This window comes from Vicugna pacos, chromosome 5 (genome assembly GCF_048564905.1).
Source record: "Vicugna pacos chromosome 5, VicPac4, whole genome shotgun sequence".
In the NCBI taxonomy this organism is placed as follows: domain Eukaryota; kingdom Metazoa; phylum Chordata; class Mammalia; order Artiodactyla; family Camelidae; genus Vicugna; species Vicugna pacos.
Genome location: NC_132991.1, coordinates 85,270,988 through 85,294,166, shown reverse-complemented (window position 1 = coordinate 85,294,166; position 23,179 = coordinate 85,270,988). Strand labels below are relative to the sequence as shown.

The 23,179-nt window shown below is 37.7% G+C and overlaps 1 protein-coding gene across 1 annotated transcript in view; it reads right to left on the bottom strand.

The window, feature by feature from the left end:
• Window positions 1–194: 194 nt before the first annotated feature.
• Window positions 195–23,179, bottom strand: part of NYAP2 (neuronal tyrosine-phosphorylated phosphoinositide-3-kinase adaptor 2) — a 233,418-nt gene continuing 210,433 nt past the window's right edge. Inside the window, exon 6 of the mRNA XM_031677940.2 lies at window positions 195–422. Coding sequence (XP_031533800.2) covers window positions 195–422 — 228 coding nt within the window. The remainder of the gene's footprint in view (window positions 423–23,179) is intronic.

Genomic DNA, 23,179 nt, shown 5'->3' with positions numbered 1-23,179 from the left:
GTGCCTTAATTGCAAGGAAATAGACGTTTTATCTTGAACTTGCCACGAATAGGCACAGCTTCCCATGGGTTTTCCAGGGAAGTGCTGGCATTCCATTCTGACAGGGAAAATGTGTAACAGTTACTTATCACATGACCGAGTCGACCTCCCTCTTCCTGTTAAGGAACGTGGAGCTCACGCCATCCTGCACACGGTCAGATGGCAGTGTCCCAGAACACCGTCTGCTGCTTACAGTAGGGTGGAGGGCTGTACTTCTTCGCACCCGCATTCTTCTTCCAGCTGGGGAGGGTAGGCATGCTATCCTGTTTGCAAAGGCCCTTTTCCGTTTTCTGTCTAGCCTTTATTTCCTTGCACAAGCAACGCTTTTTCTCAATCATCTCAAGCATTGTATGGTCTCCATGAAACCACTGCATGCATGCCACCTAGCAAAAAACAAAGAGTGAATACAGAAGGAAAAAAATGGAATGAAAGCAGGTTTTTTTTTTTTTGCACTGTGCTAGTATTTGTTTCAAAAAAAATGTCAGCTGATTGTATTTTCTGAAATTCTTAGAAAGCAAAATTAAAGCATGGGAACTGTAAATAAAATGTATACTTGAATTAGTGGACGTTGTGATATTATTAAATGATAACTGAGGCATGATATTGTTCCAATATGTTCTAAAAGCCCATGATACAGAGATAAAACCTTTTGTCAAAAGTTTTAAGCCAATTACCAAATATCTATCTATTATTTTTATGTTGACTTCATTGTCTTATGGGTCCCAATATGCCTAAGTTGAATTATCAGAATTACTTTTCAGTGAGATCTAATGAGTGAGATGTTTTAAAGATTTTAATGAACATTTTCATTCTTAAAATAAAACTTGTGTTTGTTCATAGCATAAAGAATTAAGACTTTCAATGGTTTTCTCCCAAATCAAGCTTCAATGTGCATCTAATGCTTGGAATTTAAATACTTAAATAATTATTTTGCAAAGAAGTTTTGCTAGACTGGTTGATGCTTCAGCAAATATCTAACTAGAATCATTGGCTTCTGCAATCATACTGACACAGATCCTAATTAGCTCCAGAACTTCAAAGAACCCAATTCGTCAGGTCAGTTGGGTACCAGGAGAAGGTTCAGTGCTGACTGTGTATTGATGCACATACATATATTTCTGGACAGGTAAACACTGCTCCCAGGTGTACAAGGCCATGTCCACCAAAAACTGTTCTTTGGAACAGAGCTGGTCGGCTGAGTCTGCCACAGGCACAGCAGTGTGACTGGGCCATGGACCCAGGATGGGGACGCTTACAATTAATTGTTTAAACAAATCTGCTTTATGAATTGAAGGGTTCAAATAGCTCACTTGGAGTCACTAAATTTGATGGAACAATTTTAGGAAAATAATCAGCAAATACTTCAGGTTAAGTTTTGATGTGAACAAGGCAATACCGAATTCTCACAATTCTTAATTCTTTCTGGAGAGGGCAGAACTCCGAGCTAGAAGACAAAGACTCGAATACTGGATGTGTCAAGTTTCCACTGGCCACTCCATTTCTGTTTCTTTATCCAAATCATTGACTTGATAATATCTTAATTTCAGAAATAAGTATAAGGATTAAACTGGATAATGAGGGTGAAGTTATTTTTACAAACAGTAAAACAAATCCCACCAATTATTATTCTAATACTGACATGTACCTGGCGACAGTTTTTCCATACCTGCTCTCTGCCAGGCATGTGGGAAGAGTTCTATATATATTACATTAAATTCTCCCGGCCACACTGAAAGTTAGAATTTAGCTACGTACAAATGAGAAAGCTGAGTCTCAGAAAGTTTAAGGTACTAGATCAAGGTCACAGCTATTTGGCTATGATACAGACCTATATCAAACTAAAACTGTCCGACTTCAAAGTGAATAGTCTTTCTACTACAGCATGCTCCATCTCCTGAATACGGTTTAGAAATTATAATAACAGTTATTGTTGTATGTACACCATTTCCAGAGGCTACTCAAAAATGCACATGTGTTTATAGGTTTATGAATGGATAAAAATTGCTTATCAAATAAATCAAAATCAATGGCTTGGACTTAGATTCCAGAAGACGATATTCTTAGGTAAATATCCTGTATGCAAGGTGCCTAAGTTGATATAAAGTTCCGTGAAAGAACAGGCTGTGTCTGATGCCCTTCGGGTCCTCTAGCCCTTAGCCTAGGGCCCTGGACATCAGTGCTCACTTTTTAAGTTAAGTTCTAGGGAAGTTCTACCCAACAGGTTTCTGTCTCAACAGGCGATTATTAAAGTGACTTGGAAATTTTTCAAAGATTTATAATGTTTTATAACATGATAACCTAGGCAATAAAAATACAGTAAGTCTATTTTGGTGGAAATACAAGCAAAATTTATTGAGTAACTATAAACTGTCATAAGTGGAATTTATAACACAATTTCCAGAGGGCCAACCCCAAATCGCATTCACCTCAGTAGCCCCAACATGCAGAACAGAGTCATTTCACTCTCAATAAAAGTTTTAGGAAGGCATTGAAGCCATCACCATTGAACAATTTTTGTTGCTTCTCAGAAACTCAGATAAGTTTTTCCTAATAAAATCTCACTGGATTTTACACATTCCAGGAAAATTGCAAAACATCAAATCTTTAAGGTAAGATATTTACAGCATTATTTCAACACTTGCAATATATTTACTTGTCCACAGAAACATTAAATCTTCTATTACCTAATTTTCTTTAATATTTTTAGGGTATGAGTCAGTATATGCAACTGCAAAATAATAATTTTCCGGGATTGCCCTGACAACAGTGTCATCAATATATTTCATAGTTTTCATCACAGTTCATAAATGCATTACATTATCTATAATAAGTATGTGTTTTCAATCAATTAGAAGTTTATGCTATATATCAATTTACTAAGAATAATCCATTCTTTAAAAATCTAAAGAATAGGTGTTTAAGAATAAAGAGTTATAAAATACAGTTTTTCATATCTTTACATTTTTATTTTAGAATATTTATATATCCACATGATTGCGATATAATGGCTCAAAATATAAATAGAAGAAAATCAACCATTTTTTCTTTCACACTGACCCTGCAATATTAAACTATCTTCTTTTGGGGGCCAGACGTATGGTCAATAAAAATACTGAGAGAAATCACTGCCCAATACATGAAAGAGGGCTAGGCATTCTAACAAAATTCAAATACAGGTTGTCAGAAGATAGCCAATTAAAATATTTTTAATTTTGATAAGTTTAACAAATATGTCCAGTTTGGAATAGAATCTTCTCATGTTAAATTTGCTGTCGAACTTTTTTTTCTCATTTAAAATAACCCCCAAAATTATTATGTTACAATGATATGAATGAATGATACATGGAATTCATTTGAGGGGAGATAAATCTGCTTTAAATATTTATTTTTAAAGACACATGTTTTTTAGTAATTTTTTCTGGAGGGTGCACATTCTTTTTAATTCCCCAAGTTAAACTCAATGATACTTCTATGCTTATTGACACGGCTAAATCCATCTTCCTTAAAGTGAGTCAAATATTATATCCCATTCTTGCAATAAGATGTTATACTTTAATTCATTACTTCAGATATAAGAACTAGAATGTTTAGTCATTCTATGAAGTGTGTTAAGATTACTACGCATAAAGGATATCTAGATATTCTGTGTTTTTATTTATTTATCACTAAATTCTTCATATATAATTTAAATTTAGCTGTAAAATTCCATTCCATTTCACCCTGACGTTGAATGAACTCAGTGAGTCCATCTACAACCAATTTGAAATTAAGCCTAGAACAGAAATTCTTTCAGTTTAGTTATTTAATCAAGTGGCCTGTTTCTTATCTTTAATCTGAATGCATTTCTTGGATGCCCCACAAAGGAAGAAAAACAAACAAACACAGGCAAGTAAGTATACATTGGGAGATAGTTGTTCAATTAATATGAACACACTTACATAGCTTGGATAAGATTTTCATATTATCAAGATTCAGCAGAGGCCAATTATCTTGGCTAATTTCATGGGGATAAATCAAGTGAAGTTCTTCCTCAAGAAGGTGAAACATAATAAATCTTCACTACATAAATGGAGTCTATACACAGTGACTTCTTTCCAAAGAGTATGGAAAGGAGGAGGAGAGGAACCTCACAGTGAAGAGACCTGGCGAGCACTATCTACACCACACTGGCTGATCAGCAGTGATGAGTGATGCTGACAGTACGCACCCTTGATATGATGTGAGGAGAAGGGCATTTTACCTCTGTGGTCTTCCTCCCCCAAATCGTAACTCTTGTCTAACCATGAGAAAAACACCAGACAACCCAAAATGAGAAACATTCTATGATACAGCAGTCCAGTAATCCCTAAAACTGTCAAGGCCATACAAGATAAGGGAAGTCTGAGAAGCTGTCGCAGTTTAGAGAGGACCAAGGAGACATGATAACTGAAGTTGATGGACGTGGTATCCTGGAAGAAATCTTGAAACTAATAATAAAAACCAAGGAAATTCAAATGAAGTATGGATGTAAATAATAATGTTTCAGTATTGATTCATTAGTTGTGACAAAAGCACCATGATAATGTAAGATTATCTAACAATAGGGGAAACTGGATGTGGGGCATATGGGAACCCTCTGTGTATTCCTTGGCAGCCTTTTTGTAAATTTCAAACTATACTAAAATATAAAAAAATGTATTTTAGAAAATAACATGATAGGATCATATTTTTTCCAAAGAATATGTAAGTGTGTATTTCATTCTTTATATGGAAGCAACATGGTAGAATGGATCTTGATTGTTGTATGGCATTGAAAAGTCATGTATCTCTCTGAATTTGTATATAATTCCTATATACATTATATATATGTGTGTGTGTATGTACATGATTTATATATACATAGATGTATGTACACTGGAATACTGTACATATATTATGCATATTTGTATACCACACTTCACAAGGTTGTAGGAAGCAGTAAACTAATGCATGCAAAGAGATTTAAAACTGTAAAGTCCCATACATTGATCATGATCTAATCTACTGATCCTTCAAAGCATCAGGAATGGCACAAATGAGAAGGAATTTTAATTCACTTCAACAATTACTTTCTCTAGGAAATAAACTGAGTACTTCCTGATATTGGGTATATTTTATCCAACAAACAAAGAAATAGTGAGATTTTTTTCCAATAATAAACCTTCCTAATATTTATTTAAAGTATCCAATTTTTCAAAATATGTAAAACATAAAGAGAAAAAAATACTCTGAAATAAGCACTTGGAGCATTTCAGTAATAAACATGATAGCAGAATAAAACTGATACAAGCATATGTATCTCTATTGGTTTTGACTTTTATGCTTCATGAGTTAGCACATGAAAAAATGTCATCAAAGATTTAGGAGGCAGGAAACAGTGCTGAGCTGGTGCCTCGTTGGCTTCGGAATTAAGTTTAGCTGGGAGTCTTACGATTTGAGAATCAAATTTAATTTCTGAGACAACAGACACAACACCAATACTCATCTTCAGATGCTCAGGGTTGGGCGGGGTGGAAATCTATGGGTTCCAGAAGTTGCTCTCTTTGTGCCACCTTCTCCCACCTGGATGGGTAGCCCATTTTATAAGACATCGTCATCCAGCAGAGGGAGTGTAAACCTGAATCTGGCTGGAGAGGAAGCTAGAGTTACCAAATTTCTCTGAATTTTCCCTTTGCCCTGAAGAAAGTTTCTCCAAGGGAGGATGCGCTGTGTTAGTGGGGAAACAAGGAAGACCAGGCCCGGAGCCCAGCTGGGGGTGGGGGTGGGGGCGGGGAATCTGAGAAGCAGAAGCAACTTCTTCAGGAGTTATGGGAGGTGGCAGGTCACTCTGACCTGCGCTTCTTCCTGTCCTTAGGAGTGAGTCACACACAGGTTAGCCAGAGGTGTTGGCGATCTCATCAAAAATGCTCTTCCTCTCCTATTTAGTGGGCAAAGAGATTGATTCTTTATTAACAAAACATACATAAAGAAGAAACAGGTAAGCACCATGGGTTTTTTTACATCTATCTTCAAGATCACGGGCAGGGGTTGGCCAACTACAACACATTTCCCAAATAAAGTCCATTGCTTGTTTCAGTACAGCCCATGGACAAGAACTTTCAAGTTTTTAAATAGTTGAAAAGAAAACAAAAGAAGAGTATTTCCACGACAGAGGAAAATGATATGAAATTCAAATGCCAGTGTATACACAATTTCCACTGGCCTCAGATAAGTCCATTTGTTCATAGATTGTCTCTGGTACTTTCACGCTATTGATTAGAGTTGAGTTATTGGGCCAGATACTATGGTCCATAAAGCCTAAAATATTTATTGTCTGTCCCTTTAAAGAAAAAGTTTGCTAACTTACTAAGTCAATAGCCAATTAACCCTTAAATTACGTATTTACTGGAACTGCCTGATAGAAGAACAAAGAGGTTGATATCAATATTGGTATTATAGAAGGTATTATTATAATATTGGTATTATAGAAAGGACTATAGAACAAAGCCAAGAGCATTGATTCATATACGTTCGCCATATTTTTCATATCAAGTTTGGTCCTTTAGATAAATCATAAAGGATGAGGCTTACTTTTAAAGTCATCTCTGACAATTGGTTTAGACTAACTGGGCATATTGACTACACGTTTTACATCTTTATAAGGAAAAACAGGAATGTTGGAATTAAAGAAATAAGGTAGATAATCTGGTTTAAAGTCTTAAGATAAGAGATTTAATACAAGGTCAACCCTTTCTTTGAGTGACTCTGCAGTGGTTATTTGCTTTCTGTCGTGTGTCACAGTGGTGATTTCAGCTCAATATAAAAGTTGTTTTGAGAATTAAAAAAAAATAATTTTAGTCATTTATATTGCTTTTCTTCCTTCCCGACTATATTTTGGAACGAAGGGGTCATCTTTGCATAATATACACAACAACACAGGCCCTCAACTGGCCTTTTGAAATTGACATAGCAGAGTGATGGAAGGGTTATAACTATCTGCACCTGTCAGCAAATTCACAAATGATTACCTAGTTATCAATAATAAGTGATCAAACCTATGTTCTTTGATCATTACAGAGAAAGAAAAATGTCTTTTTCTTTGAATGGGCAAGGCTTACTCTGTGTTTACGTGTGCCTCTACCTATCTATGCATGTATATTTGTATACAACAACTGATATTTTGAAAGTGCATTGAGGCGACCTAACGTCACAGTTTTTTCTATGGTAAAACTTAAAAGGCACAGTCAACTAATCCATGTGACTTTACAACTACTTAGAAACACCATTTCTTTCCAAAATACAGTATACACGTAACTCTTGAGTTTTACAGCAACGTCCTTTCTTCAAGACCCAGGTCACAAGTCACTTTCAAGGACAGAGGCTGGTTTTAACTATTGTCCTAAACAGTGACAATGGCAGCTGTTTGAAAGCTCTGCCAATACACTGCTCGTCTCTCTGCAATAACGACAGTCCTATTTTGGGGTGCAGCTTTGATTTCTTTCTATCTTAGGAGACAGTATAAGGTAGATAGAATGGGTATCATGACCTGGTTTTGCCACTTATTAGTTGTGAGATGTGGGACAAATCATTTAATCTTCCTGAGACCCTGTTTATCTGTAAAATGAAAATAATAAGACCTCAGATTTGTCGGGAAGATTGCATGCAATAATTTAGCGTCTACCACGAAGTGGAAACAAAAATATAAACTCCTCTACCCCAGCAGACTGAGTTTTTTTTTTAAGACAGGGGCTCTACAGTGAATGTCACATCTTTCCCTTTAGCACAAGGAAGTATGTCAAAATGCTCATGCAATGAATGAGTGAACAAATGAAAAATGACAGCCACTCAAACAGGGCAGTGAGAATATTAGTAGCATTAGCACTGAATTGTGTTACTGAAAAAACGACGAACAAATAAGCAAACAAAAATCTTACGCATTTTACGTGTTGAAAAGAACTCTTGGATTTCAATAGTTACTTTTATTAGCAGTGAGTTGAATGCATTTGGATATTTCACAAATGTTTAATAACCCAGAAGAGTGGATCAAAACCTTAGTTCCTTCTTTTTTTTTTTGCTAATAAGGGGATAATTGTACTTACAAATGTATATATTGTCTTAATTTAGGATATTTATACATTATTTATGTTAACAATTTCTAGTCTTTGACACTTTATAATTAGTCATTCAGGTTATTACTTAATAATAGATGTTTCTAATTTTTATGTGGTCAAATCAGTTGAATTTTTTCAAAATGTCTCCATGCTTGAATTCTTCAAGGTTTCTTAAACTTTTTGACAACTATAAATATAATTCTTTACATTTTTCGGGGTTTATGGTTTACCATACTCTTGAATTTACCTTTCACTTACTTTGTTTATATTCTTCCTTGTTGCTAACGGTACATTGCTTAGGAAGGGAAAATATATTTCGTAAGAAAAATTGTGTTTAAAAGAATCATTACATTTCATTAAAAGAAAATAAATGTCTGTTTTGAAGGCTGTCTGGAAGCCTACTGTATGCACACACACGTGCACCCATGAATACATACATACATTTCATATATACTCATAAACATACATATGGATGTGTGTATAAAAGTGTGCAGCATACAGAGTGTTTATATGTATGTATTTGCATGTATATTTGTGCGTAAGTGTATATATCGTAGAGATATGATTAAATTACTGATACCTCCTCTAGGTTTCAGAAAACAAAATTATAAAAGTTTTGCTGAAAGAAAATGTGTGTCAGTAATGTCACTGAAGAAGAAACAGTAGGCTAAAGCTAATAAAATCTCGTACCTTGAGGTTCTTGATTGACCTCAAGGAATACTACTCTCAAAACATTCTTGAATGATTTTATAAAAGTTCTGAAATAACTTAGCCTGTTACATTCACCTTTGACCAAGTGGCTTAGGGAGGAAGGATTGTCACAATCTGAGTAATAATCAGAAGAACATCAACAGTGTAATTATAGCAGCGACCGTGATTTATTGGTTATAAACCATGTTCCAGACACTCGACTGGCACTTAGCGTATATCAATTCCTTTAAAGCTTAATAACTGGATAAGATGCCTTATGGCTCTTTGTTAGATGATAAATGGAGGCCTACAGAAGTGAAGTAATATGTATAGAATCATATTCCTAACAGAAGGCAGAATTAGAATTGGAACTAAATATACCAAATGCTAGTCTGTGCCCTGATCATTGCACTGGATTGTCTCAGCTCATTAGGATTAAAGCGGCCACACTGAACACACAGACACACACACACACACACACACACACAACTGCCAGAGTATTTTCACTTCAGAGAGCCGACAATGAGGGTGAGTGTGCTGGACTAAATAAAAGGGGTAAAGTTTGCTGCTGAAAGACTGAAAGATTAATAGAGGATTTATAAGCTGTGAAAACTTTGGTGGCTGCAAAGCTTTGAACTTGTCATTACTGTCATCACACCATCCTCTCATCTTCGTAGTTGTCAAGGTCACGGGCACAATAATCATTGCAATTCCTCTCAGTGAGCAAGGCACTGTGTGAACACTCAGCCCACTTCATTCCATTTTAGCCTCAGCATAACCCTGTGGTCACCATATTCGGGATGAGAAAATCAAGTTTAGAAGAGGTTCAAGATCGCTTAGCTGTGTCTAGAGACAGATCCCGTACTGGGCGTGAAAGGGGTTATTAATAGAGCAGAACACAGTAATCTCCCTCCCTGGGTAACGCTCTCCATCCATAGCTCAAGTTTCTTACCTCCAACACACAAGAATACATCCCTAAGGCCCCACAATATTTGCACTTGATCATATTTAATATCCCAAGGTTAAGCTGCCAAGGTAGTGCTCTGTCTTCACTCTACCTCCTTCCTGGCTTCCTTCCTGAAGAAGTTAAACACTTCTAAAGCACTTAATGGACGGAGCATCCTAATGAGAGATGTGCCCGAGTGGTGGATAGTAGCAATCCCCAAAGCAGTAAGAACAAAGTGTCCTTTCTTACTATGTAAGAACACCTCTATCTGATCTCGATTTTGAACTGCTTACTGGCTGGTTGTCCTTCCGTATAATTGTGTGTGGATAATACGGTAATATGTTACCCGCACAGGATACTTCACCAAGGGAGCCCCTCTGAAGGTATTTTTCTTTTTCCTTCACCACCCACAGCTCAATCTCATTTCAATAAGTACCTTTTCCTCAGTTTCATGGCAGCAAACAACATAGTCATCCTCCCACACATATTTGCGCACCTCCAAGAATACCGACAAGTAGAGTGAGATGTTAGTGTCTCTCAACTGAGTTGCACAAAAATGTTAGCTGATTCAATGAGTGGCCTTAGGAGAAAAAGCCCAAGAAAGGCTGCCTAAAAGAAAAAGTCCATGGATGGTTTTCACACCACCATGAAAGAAGATGCTAATTGCATCAAACCACCGTTTTATCAACTCTTCACTACAGCAGAATTTTAGAGAAGAATCAAATTTCAGCATCTAGAAAAATGAAAGTTTTAAAACATTTAAAAATGCATAACATTTTTATAACACCAAATGACAACTAAATGCAAAAAGCAAGTTGTCAAAATAGAATGTTAACTTTGTATCTCTTGTGAACAAATGCAAAATGCAAATTGGCAATTGTACGTGACTTAGCACTCATTCTCTGGTGAAAGACTGTGATCAATCATACAATGGAAACCTATCTATTTAATAATGCACCATCCAGCCAGGTGTGAGTGGCATGGCATTTGCATCTCTATGCATGTACACAGAGCATATATATATATAGAGAGAGAGATGTAATAAGGAGATTTATCTGTGGAAGCATACAAATACAACGACTTTGAGGAATAATGATCAAATTGCATGAGAAAGAGTTGATTTATGATATAGTTCTCAAGTGTCTGAAATTGACTCAAAGTGTTGCTGCATTAAAATCTGTATAAAGTTGTGAAGGGCATAAATAATATACACAATGATATATGATATCCCTATGGCAAAATGAAAGATGAGGCTTTTCAGATGAATGTTGAACTGTGTTCAAAAATCAGAAATATTATGTCTATGGTATGTCTCCGCAGGCAGAACCATGTATAATTTAAAAATATATATATATATATACATACACATACACACACACACACACACACACATATGTAAAACTTGATTTGCCTTTTTGCTATTTGATGACTATGAGTATGAATTCTTTACCTTGGAAAGTAAAAAGACTATAGAAAAATTGTGATACATTTTTCCCAATAAAGAAGGCACAACATATTCCTCGGCAATTAACTCTAATAATGACTAAAGATACAATTTCAGCTGTTAATTGATTAAACTAATTGTTTGTAATAAAGAAAAAAAAAGACCTCTGAGCAGGTTTCAGAATTAATTTCTGTTTTTAAATGAGCAATATTTAAATGAGCAAATTTCTAAGTAGAATGCCTTAAAAAGACATTCCCTGAAGGAGCCAACTGTATTACAAGATAAAATTCAATTACAACAAATGTATTGATGTTTTCCATTAAGTATATTCTCTTAATCACTTAACATTAGCATTAATTTAATTTCAAGTTTAATTTCAACACAAAATATTGGTTTTTAATAGTGCAGATGGACTTGACCACAGATAGATTAGGGAGAATCACATCTCGATAAACACTTGTTTTATCTAAAGCAAGAGAGGGAGGATGAGAGACAAGGAGAATCAGCTAATCTTCGAGAAACAGGCTTTAATAATCGCTGGCTGAGCTAACAATTATTTTCAGATCTTGTAACTTTGAATAGAACTGGGAAAGTACATCAGATATATTTTTTCTCCACTAGAATGCATTGCCCAATATGAGCATAACTTGACTAGAGGATAAGGAATAAGCTGCTGATGACAGTAATTCTATTCTGAAACCAGCTTCGTTATTTACTAGGTCTAGCCAGTCACATCATTTGTCTGGGGCTCAGGTTGGAAAGGACCAGAGGGTACAAACTGGGACATGAGGGTTGCATCAGGCTAATACATGTATTTTCTATAAAATGCACAATATTTTAAAATTTTGAACCCATGGAGAGGAAAAAAAAAACCCCACAAATCAGTAGATTATAGAGGAAGAGAGAAAGAGCGAAGGAAACAAACAAACAAACAAAAACACAAGAGGGAAGGAGAGAGCCAGGGCAGGAATGCCCAGATTTTGGCTTCTCTTGAAAAATCAAAGAAACACGGCACCGACTGGCCAGAGCTGAGTCTTCGCTACCTGTTTGAATAGGCTTGTCTTTCCCGTTCAGCTTGGTCCCATGGAACTTGACATAGTGGCAAGGTGCCAGCTGCCGTTTTTCATTTCAGTAGGAATGAAATTTTTCATTTGGTAGAAAAATATTTTCATTCCTGCTGATTCTATCAAAGTGAGAAAGTACTCCTTTCCAACACCCCCTGGACAGCTGTACGCACTGCGGTCTGCATCTCCCTCAATGCACCGCCTTAATAAATTTCCTTCCTTTCTGCGATTCCAAGTCTGAGCCACATTGACCTAAAGTTTGAGGCCTTTTATCCTAACTCAAAACCAGCACTTATGCCCCAAGTAATCAAAATAATCCTTGTAATGTTGACCATAAACTAACAGAGTCCAATTAGTTTATGGTCAACATTACAAGGCTTTATTCTTGGACTCCAGTCCAGATGTAATTGGATTTCCTCAAAAGAAGCTGGACATTTTCCTTTTAGCCAAATTCATCCAAATGTTGACGGGGTCAGTATGGAAAGACAGGAAGCAATGAACACCTTACACAAGCAACCCAAATCGGCTTGAGAGCAAGCAATGTCTTTGTGCCCATGATCTACCAAGCAGAGAGTTTAACAGACAAGTTCCTTCCTTCCTTGCTGCCTAATTCATGTCTTCCATCTCAATTTCCTCTCTCTTGCTTCCTGTGCTGTTCCCTTCTGCCCAAGATGACACCCTTCAGAGCAGCTAAAAACAAGGTGTCATGGACTCATCTAACCGATGACTGGGAGAGGCAGGCCCTGTGTAAGATGTGCTTGACAGAGAAACCAAACAAGGATTTCCAGTTAGGTCTCAAGTTGAAAGTCATGGAATCCAGTTTCCAGAATTAAACACTTCTATGTGCTCTTAACCCACTTCTCATGAGGGCAACTTGATGCAGTTTGCTCAAGTTTAAAATATAGAATTTTTTTTATTAAATGGTAGTTAATGTTAAAACCATTGAGGATGCCAGCTCATTTAAAAATACCTTTTCTAAAGGAATACTCAAAACACTACTCTAGTTGTGAAAAACATACACTCTTTCAGCCTGAAAGTGATTAAGGTTACTACCTAGAAAATGGCTTGGCCATCCCAGATCCTCTCAGCATCTTCCTTTAGAAGAATCACTTACAGGCTGCAGTATCATTCTCCATCATACATAAGGGCCAACTTATGCTCAGAAGTGGAAGCAAAGCTAAGCTCTGAGGCAATAAATCCCTTGCTGGAAATTATTCTAGGATTGTCCCTACCATATTAGGCTACCCTAGTTCTCAAGTCACTATAGCACCTGCCATCACAGCGCCCTTCCGTTGAGGGCTTCAGAGAAAAGAAAGTGAGTCCGCAGAGGGATGATGCAGGGAACAGTGACAAGGAAGAGTAGAATGGGAAGGATATTCCTAAAAATATAAAACTTTTGTTCCTAGAGAACTGCGTTTATCATGTCATTTATCTTCCTAGAATGTCAAAGAGCTTCCATTGTCAACAGCATTATGTCAACATAACTTAGAGGGCGTTGAAACAGACAGACCTTATGACCACACCTCCTTCCATGATCCCATTGTCTACAACTCCCTCATTGGAACCCTCGGCTCCCTCCAGCTCGGACCACCATTCCTGAGCAGCACACAGCACTCCTGATTCAAATCGAAAGCTGGCTTCTCTCAGTCAAGCAGACTTGATGTCCAAGGAGATGACATGTCTACTGCTTTTGAAAATATGGGGAATCCCTTTTGGCATGCTGTTCCGGGCCTGGTTTCTAAGAGCCTGAGGAAGAAGCTTACACGACTTCACAAATCCATGCTTACATACAAACTATGACATACTTTCCTCCCTGCCAGTTTTCACCAAGACTCAGACCAGTAACCCACTCAGAAATAAAATATATTTAAGTGGGTGTAAAATGAAAATCAGAAAGACAACGGACGAGCAGGAGCCCATGGGTGTTTTGTGACAGTTTGTAGCTACCAGGATTCAGATGGAATTGAGGTGTCCAAAAACTTCTACTACTAACTTTCCTCTCTTCTTCTCTATTTCAGCTACTCATCCCTTGGCTCCTCACACCTGCCAACATAAAGATAACTCTACATACACTTGCTACATTCTAGTAGAATCATTCATGTATTACTTATAAAAGACCTTACAATTTCTCACGGCTATACTTAGGATCCTAGTGTTAAAAAATAAAGAACCTGTATATTTCAATAATCTTATTTTTCTTGGAATATCTTCCTTAAGACCAATACTTAATTTTTTTCTAATGAAATCAACATAATTGGTCCTCTAAGTTGGTTCATAAAGAAGAGCGCTCAAGCTCAAGGACATACCTGCCATGACTGGGTGGTTTGCCTCTTCCAATGTGTCCAGAGAATAATGGGTACTGAAGATGCTTCTTAGCAGTTGGGGGGCTAAAAACGATATTAACAAAAACTAACCTATGTGGAGCACACAGTGCTCTTCCAGATGCTTCCTATATGCTGACGTATTTACTCCTTGCACTCATCTAGTCTATAGAGTTGACAGTATGATGCCCATTTCACATATGGACACCTGAAGCTCTGTAAGATCCATGCCCAAAATCACTGAGCAAAGCAGTGGGTGGAACTAGAATCTGAACTCAGGTAAACTAACTGCACAGCCTCCATTTTTAGTTGTATATTGTGTGGCTCTGTTCTTGGGGTGGCTACGTGAATGCGATGAGATTATAAATATTCCCTATTATGTAGCTATCACTATTTCTGGAAAAGAGCAAGTTGACCAATAAGTGCCATTTTCTTTCTCTATTCAGAGAGTAAATAACTGTGGCTCAGAGGAGTTAAATCTCTTGCCCAAAGACAGGCCACTTGGAATGGGACAGCCAGGTCTAACTCGAGAATCTGCAAAGTTGTCCTGCATCTGTCTGAATGCAGGAAGCCACCAGCATGTCTTAAAACTGTAGACACTTTCAGGACTGTTCCCTCCACCTCTGCACCATCAGTACCATCACGATTTATGCATTTTTGTCACCAATAACGATTTATCAAGCAGCCATTCCCTTGCAGTTACACAGGTCCTTGGGACTGAATTCTGAATGTGTGTCTCTTTCAGGACAAACAGATAAAATCAGTGCCCTGCATGACATTCTCTCTTTTCCCCCACCTGTCAGCCTGAGACAGAGGATCTAACAGAAGGCTCAGAGGGTCTCAGGAATGACAGAGCCACGGGTTGAGAAGAGCCCAGGTCTGTCTCACAGTCAGGAACAGCCGTCAACCAGGAAGATTCACGTTGGATTTGTGTGACTAAGAAACTTTATTTAAAGGAACAAACACTAAAATTTGGGGTTGTGTCTGTTATAGCAGCTCTGTCACTCACCTAACTAATACACAATCACAAATGTACAGAAGTACTCAGGGTGTGAGGAAGTATACTGATATTGGACACCTAGTGTTCCATCTAATTTTTTAATATGACTGTAGCTGGATCTAGAGTGGAATGGATTAGGATGATATTTTCCAACATTTAAAATCCTATCTTTAAAAACACTCCTGTGGATACAAATCTAATTGCATGCACCATAAGTAATGAGATGACCTCTTTACATACAATTTTTTTAATGAACGTGTCGGTTCAGAATTATAAGACCAACCCTGGCCTTTTAACAGTCAATAATCCATTTCCAGTTTTCAGAAAATAGAACTGCATTGGAAGGGACATTGGGGAAGTTATGAACTGAATAGGAATACTAGTCTCTATTACAATTTGTTTATGTGGGGGTCAATGAAATAGATAATATCCTTATTATAAAGTTATCTAAATAGAAGATACTATCTCTATCATTCAAAGACTTATACTCACCATGAAATTCTTTGAATTAAAACCAAAATAAACTTCTTGAGATCACTGAGCCCTAGAACCCTAGAAAAAAGCAAATTATTGCCAATAGAACAAAGAAGGAAGCATGCCAGTATTTGGCATTCACGGTAGTGCAGAATTTACTTTACAAATCAATTACAACCCTTTGCTACATGTCTTATAGCCCCCGAATCAGCTCCACACTCTTGCCCTCTACTGGTACCCTTTCATAAGGCAGGCTTTTAGAGGACTAGAACTTTTCCCATACTTCTAAATTTGAGCAATGTTTTACTCTCTGTCTTCGGTTAACAGGAGAGAGATTTATTTTGTCAAATTCATCAAAATCACAGTTAGAGGTTTCTAATGACACTCTAACTTGAAACACTGGAACTCACTGAGTGTGTGGGAAGGACTTAGATGCCAAGAGAAAATGCCAAGTGGTAAACTGAACATCACAGCACATTAAGTACTGTGCGAGCTGCTTTATAAGCCACCTCCTCTCATGTCTCCATTTAAATTTACTAAAATAGCTGTGAGTGTATCTGTATGACAGATGAGGAGACTGAGGTTCCAGAGCCTGGTGATGGAGGACAGAAGTTTTAAGCCAGGGCTGATTGATTCTACAGACTGCCATCTTTCTACATGCCAAAGTGTTCCCTCAAATTAGAAGAAAGATAAAAATCAATAATAAAACAGATTTGGAAAAGAAATTACAACCATTAGAAATTTCACTCTTAAAATGCAAATGTATTATTAATATGTCGGCAACATTTAAAAAACTGCTTTAAATTACATTAGATAGTTAATAGAATTACTTAATTCAATATGTCAGGGAAGAAGAAATTTTCTCTCCCCTTCCAGGTTCTATTGGCTGATCTAAGACGTAAATTGACATGAGACAGATCAACAGTAGAAAATCAAACAGAAATTTAATAACATGTGTACACAGGAGAGACCCAGGAAAACTGAGCAACTCATCAAAATGGCCCAAGCCCTCATCTTAAAATACCTCTTCAGCCAAAAACAAAAAAGGATGTAGAAGGTAGTGATTTGGGGCTTTAAAGGGGGGCCCTATGGAGGCAATTCACATGGAGATGGAAATGCAATTGTTTGGCAAACAAATGTTTGCTGGGCCAGGCAGAGACAATGGGACACAGAGAGGAATTTTAACAAACATACTTTGCCATCTACACACCTACTTCATGCTATACTTATCTGTGGTGATGCTCCCTTCCTGGAATTGGTCCGCTATCTACATTCTTTTAGGCAGTTAGTGGGGAAGGTCAAAGGTTCTTCCTGAGTCCTTTGGGCTTTAAAAATAATCAACATAAATCAGTCCTTCTGCCAAAAAGACACAATTTTGGGTGGCAGATTTTGCTCCCCTACAAATATAATTATCGAACACTTATATAAACATGGTAGAAAATGTTCTAACATACCCAGGCACTTTCTGTATCATATGTATTACAATTAATGCAAAATATCTCACTTACTAGTACATATTGTTTTTCCCTAGGACAAGAATTTCAACTTATACAATGCTATTAATATTTTCTTTTCTACCTTTTTTTTCCCCTGAAATAAAGTACTTGCTTTTTAAAAGCATTCCTTAACAATGAGAGCATGCCTCCAAAAGCAATTGTAATCCTATCCATCCTTTTAAGCTACATTTTTCCCTGAATATACTTGCCAAGTTCCTCAGACAATATATATATAATATCTTTCTCTTAACTAGGATACAAATAAAATAATTTATGCATTGTCCTTTGAGAATTTGAATAATGGTAACAAAACCAATGATGTTGTCAAATCCACTTTATCATATATTACCATGAACCTATACTCTTGAGAACTATAATTACAGCTCATCTTAATTGCTACCATTTTTCAGATAAGGCACCCAAGTCAGAGAGGTTAAATAATTTGTCCATGAAACTCAGCCAGGGGATAACTGAACTAGGATTAAACTCAGAGATTCTGCACATCTGCACATTTACATTCAATCTCATCACATTCATGAGCAACGCATTCCATAAATTAGAATATTCCGACTGGGATTCCTCTAAACTCCCCAAGCTTACATCTCACACCTTATCATGCAGTTCAAAAATGTATAGTATTCAGGAAAGAAACAAAAGGTCTTTATTTGTATTTTTCCTCTCTTACAACGTACTCCAAATTGAAGGAAAGATTGTTTCTTTCCCATGAAAGTTTAGAAAAAGTTCTGAAAGAACTTGACTTCTGTAGACAGAAGCCAAGCCATACATTTGTTTTAAGTTTTCAGAAGAGCAACTGAAACTCTTTCATCATTTGTAAACAATGACTAATGAAAATCATTAATGTAACCCAGGTGGAGTGTAGGGGGAAGAAAGGTCAAATAATTTGAGAAAGTAGTAGTAGATAATGATACATTTTACTATGGAAATTAAGAATCCCATTATTTCTGTCCCATTAAGACACAAGTTGTGTCCCTTACTTTGCTAAAACGTAATCTACTCTAATATCAGCTTGTTATTAGAAATATAGCTTCCAGATTATACTCCCATTCAAATTCTCTGAACCCTGGTGACCCCTGTGCACTTGGCAAACATCAACTAATTTTCAGGACATCTCCCCTGGGACCAGATATAACCTCTAGCTTTCTATCAACAGATTGGTCCCGGGAGAATCTGCAAAGAGATCAGATTCTGGATATAGGGTGGAACATATGTTCCACTTCTCAGTTTACTAATGTCGAATATGCAGGGGCTTCCTGGTCTCAGATAGCAAAACGAGGCAGACCAACAGAGTAATAACAGGTCAGGGGTCATGGTCAGGGGGCGGGGCTTCTGGACCGCGGGCAGCTGTCCACCCTCCACTGTGCTCTGAGCCACTGTGCGTATTTCTGGTTTCTACAAGAACCAGCGTAGCACCGTAGCTCACGGCTGTCCTCCCACACGCACCTGTAACAGCCCCAAGGGGCAAATATGAACTCAAATATTCCTTGTCGATTATTCCAAATGCGCTAACCTTCCCCGCTCCTCTCCAAAGCTTCTAGATAAAGAGATAATAAACTGTCCTAAGAGGGAATCATAAACTCTCAGACTATTTTTACATTAAGTTCACAAAGAGTTGCATCAGCAAACACCAGAAAATACAGCCTTTCTTAACAGGGCAAGTCAGAATGCTTTTTATTAAACCTCCGAGTCCACACGCCACAGCCTGATACATATTCAAGGCCCCAAACTCTCTGCAAGCTACACTCTCTTCAAGACACCAGCCCCCTCATCAAAGTCTCGCTGGGAGAAGCAGACGTGTTTCATTTGCTTTCACTTCTTCTCTCTACCCGGCAGCTCTCAGCGCAAGAAAGCCAGTTACTGAAACTCTGCCGGACTCAACTCAGGAACATTACGACCCTAAGCTTTGCGGCTTCGCCTGACTTCCTCAGCCTTGACCCTGCTTTGTCATTGTGCCCAGGAGGAAGGGGAAATGGAGGACTGTTGGTGGCGTGTAGAGAGACACCAAGAGTTCCTTTGGCATTTTCAGCCCCCTGCCAAGGAAGAAAGGATGGGAGCGAATATCGCCGGCGCTCCTATTTCACCACACATCATTCCTCCAAGGAGACTGAGCTTCCTGACTCTCCTACTTGTCTAACAATTACTCATCGGTACCAGACTTCTCTTCCTAAAAAGGTTACATGACCATAGCATAGGACATGAATTGAATTCACAAGTGCCCATATGTCCGATCAGTGCCTGGGAAAAGTGGAGTTTTCTATTGATTCATAGTAATAATCCAAGGATCATGTTTATTTTTCTAAAATAAAATGGTTATAAGCTATTCGAATATATTTTAAGCAAACTGACTTGAATCCAGATCTCTGCCATCCCAAAATATATTTTTAAATTTTGAATTATTATTGGATGTTCCCAAAATGAATACTAACAGCCTACAGTAGGACTTTGACTTTTAGGGGAAAATCAGACAGCGTTTTCCGAGGAAGCGATGAACTAGCCAATAGCACCCCTTTGTGGCAGTACATTCCTCTGCAACCGTCTCCCTCGCCTTCGGCAGAGCCGCACACTGGTACCATCTCACCAACCTGGGAATCCACGGTGGTTTCAAAACGCTCCAAAAGGAAGGTTTCACGACCTCTCCTGGTAAAACATTCCAGGAGTTTAGTCCCAGGTCTAATAAAAACGCTTCACACAACAGCAGGCACCCATTGCCCCTAGTTAAACCTGCCTCTTTGGCTGAGATGAGAAAAAGAGATGTCCTGTATCCTTTATCCCTGGGTGTCTGTGTACATCGTGAGGGTCCTGGAGGGGGAACCACAGCAAGATTGTATGAAGCAGATTTGGTCAGAGGAACTCATCACGGCTCACCCCTGTAAACCCCGGCAGAGGAGGACTCGCACATCTAGGTCCACTGTTCAGGGCAGAGGGTGTGACTCAACGGGCAGGAATGCGCAAAGCAGAGATCCTCCTGTGAAGAGTGATGCAGGGGTCCCTCAGATAAGGTGAATCACCACTCCCCTGACCTCCGCACTTCCGCACCAACCCCTCAGACTCTTCTCAGAGGTGATCCACTCAAAACTGGCTTTAATCAACAGGTTTTGAATACCGGCATCTTTTAATGTTTTCACCCTTTGCACATCAGCTATAGACAAAACTAAAATTAAAATATTTTTCTCCTTAAAGACTAGCTTTATACCTTGTCCATTACTAAACTGAAGGTGACGTTATATTTTCCTCATTAAACATTTTAAATATTAATAAAGTTTTTTTTGGTTTGTTTTCACTTTAGCACTTTCCAGTGATTTTCAAAGTACAGGACAAGCCGATGTCTGCCCAGCGCATTCTGTCTTCATAGAGTTGACATGGGAAGACTGTTTCTGTTTTGTTTTATTTTCACTGAATACTTGCTATTTTATTACTATTACTTCAGATGATCTAGTAGGTAGGCTTCCAGTACACCCCTAGACAGGATTTGTGTTTATAATCCAGGCAGTGTTAAGATTAGTTCGCCCACGTTTTTCCATGGGAGTGTTTTTAAAAAATGAATTAAACATGATGATGTCTTATTTGTGGTTGTAAAGGTTTAATGTGCAGAGACACATCTGGGGGACTTTAATGTTTTAAAAAGCACAGTATAATAGACACCAAATTCACTTTTCATAATGACTTTTGACCTTTTCTATTATGGGAAGGACAGGTTCATGGAAGGTACTACAATTTACAGCCATTCCATAAGGGCAGATGCCATGTCTTACATCTCCAGGTAGCTAATGTATATTGTAAAAGAATAACCAGTTGCATAGTTTTGCTTAAAATCTCACTATACACTCTATATGGGCCGTATGCTCATTCTGTAGTTTGTCATCAGTCTTACTCAATAATGACTGTAGTTAAAGTATTCAATCTATTTTAATCTAAAATGAGCAAACAAAAGAAGAGAGGACATCAGTTGGGACAAAATAATTTTTTTCCCTTATTCACTCTTGTACGCTTTGCCAGCATTGAATTTGATGACAAAATATTTCCAGTCCAAATAAATGCAGTCATAGTAACTTTAAAAAGCCTCTCGCCCCCTCTAGTGGTGAAAAGCAGTATAGAAAATTGACAGAATGTGGTGGCCCTGAAATAGCCAGAGGACTGCAGCTGATACTTGCACGAAAGAAAACCCTCCTCCAAAAGCATCTGGAGAGGGGTTCAAGTCCCAGTTCTGCCACTAACACCTACGTGAACTTGAGGCTTCACTTAGCCTTTTGTTTTTCAGTTTTCTCATCAGACATAGATGATTTGCAAGATTGCATTTGTGTGACAGTCACAACAGAAAATGTTAAGTCAAATTTATTTAGAAATTGATCAAACAAAATTAGACTTTTTCTTTTTTTTTTAAGAAATTCAAGATACATAATACTTTTAATCAGTTGACTTGGTCCTGTGGTGAACAGACCCAGGGTGGCTCCCGTGGTCCCTCTGTCCGAGGACACAGAGCACTTAGAGTCGATAAAGAAAGAGCCTTTGCCAAGTGATCAAATATCACACTCCCAGTAACGAAGTAAAATGACACCACATGTCAGGTGATGATCCCCTGAGGAGGCCTCCACCTGTCATGTTCTCGCTCAAAATGCTTAACTCAAATCTAATCATAAAGGAACAGTCAGACACAGCAAAACTGAGGGGTTTTCTAAAAACAAACAAAAAAACCCCAAATTGTTCTGGAGTCTGAAAATTTCAGTATCTTGAAAAATCAATGAGGCTGAGGAAAATTCATAATTAAGAAGAGATTTATTTTTAAAACTATGAGAACTAATGATCTCATATATAAGGTCATATATAATCCTTGATTGGCTCTTGGGTTGGGAAGGGTCATGGCATTGGGGCCCTTGTAGAGATTTGGGCTTTATTTGAGACCATGATATTTAATCATTCTAATTTACTTGACTTATTTTTTTGAGTGTGATTGTTTAGAAGAATGTCCTTGATCTTAGGACGTATATGGTTAAATATTTAGAGATGAAGTACCATGATTAAAATAGATTTGTGTGTATGTGTATGTACATGTGTGTGTTTAAAAGAATACATTGTGCTAGTTTTCCAACTTTTTGCCACTGGAAAATTTTCAAAATTAAAAAAATATATATAAAACAAACAAATGAAGGCTCTTAGATATTCTACTAACTGAAGAACCTCTTGGTAATGCTAATTGTCTGGGGAAGGTTTCCCTCTGTAACCATGTCTACCTTCATCTGAGGCTTCTGGGCCATGATCTCAGGTAACTAAATCTGAATTATAAAGAAACAGCTCCTCTGCAAATTTCTGCCCTGGGTGGATCACTTTCCCTATTTGTAAAATGTGAATATAATAATCATGGTTCTGGATTCTCCAGGAACTTAACCATTTGCTCTTCATCCTTTTATAATTTTTCCCTTCAGATTTTCCTGCCTCAACATTTGTTACTACTGGAATGCTAAATTGCTTGCACATTTGTCCAAGTTGTATGGTGTCAGACACCCTGCTCCCCTGCAAATCCTCTTTCCCTTTTGTGCAATGGCCTTCCACCCTCTTTAATTACAACTTTGGGAAAATGTCAC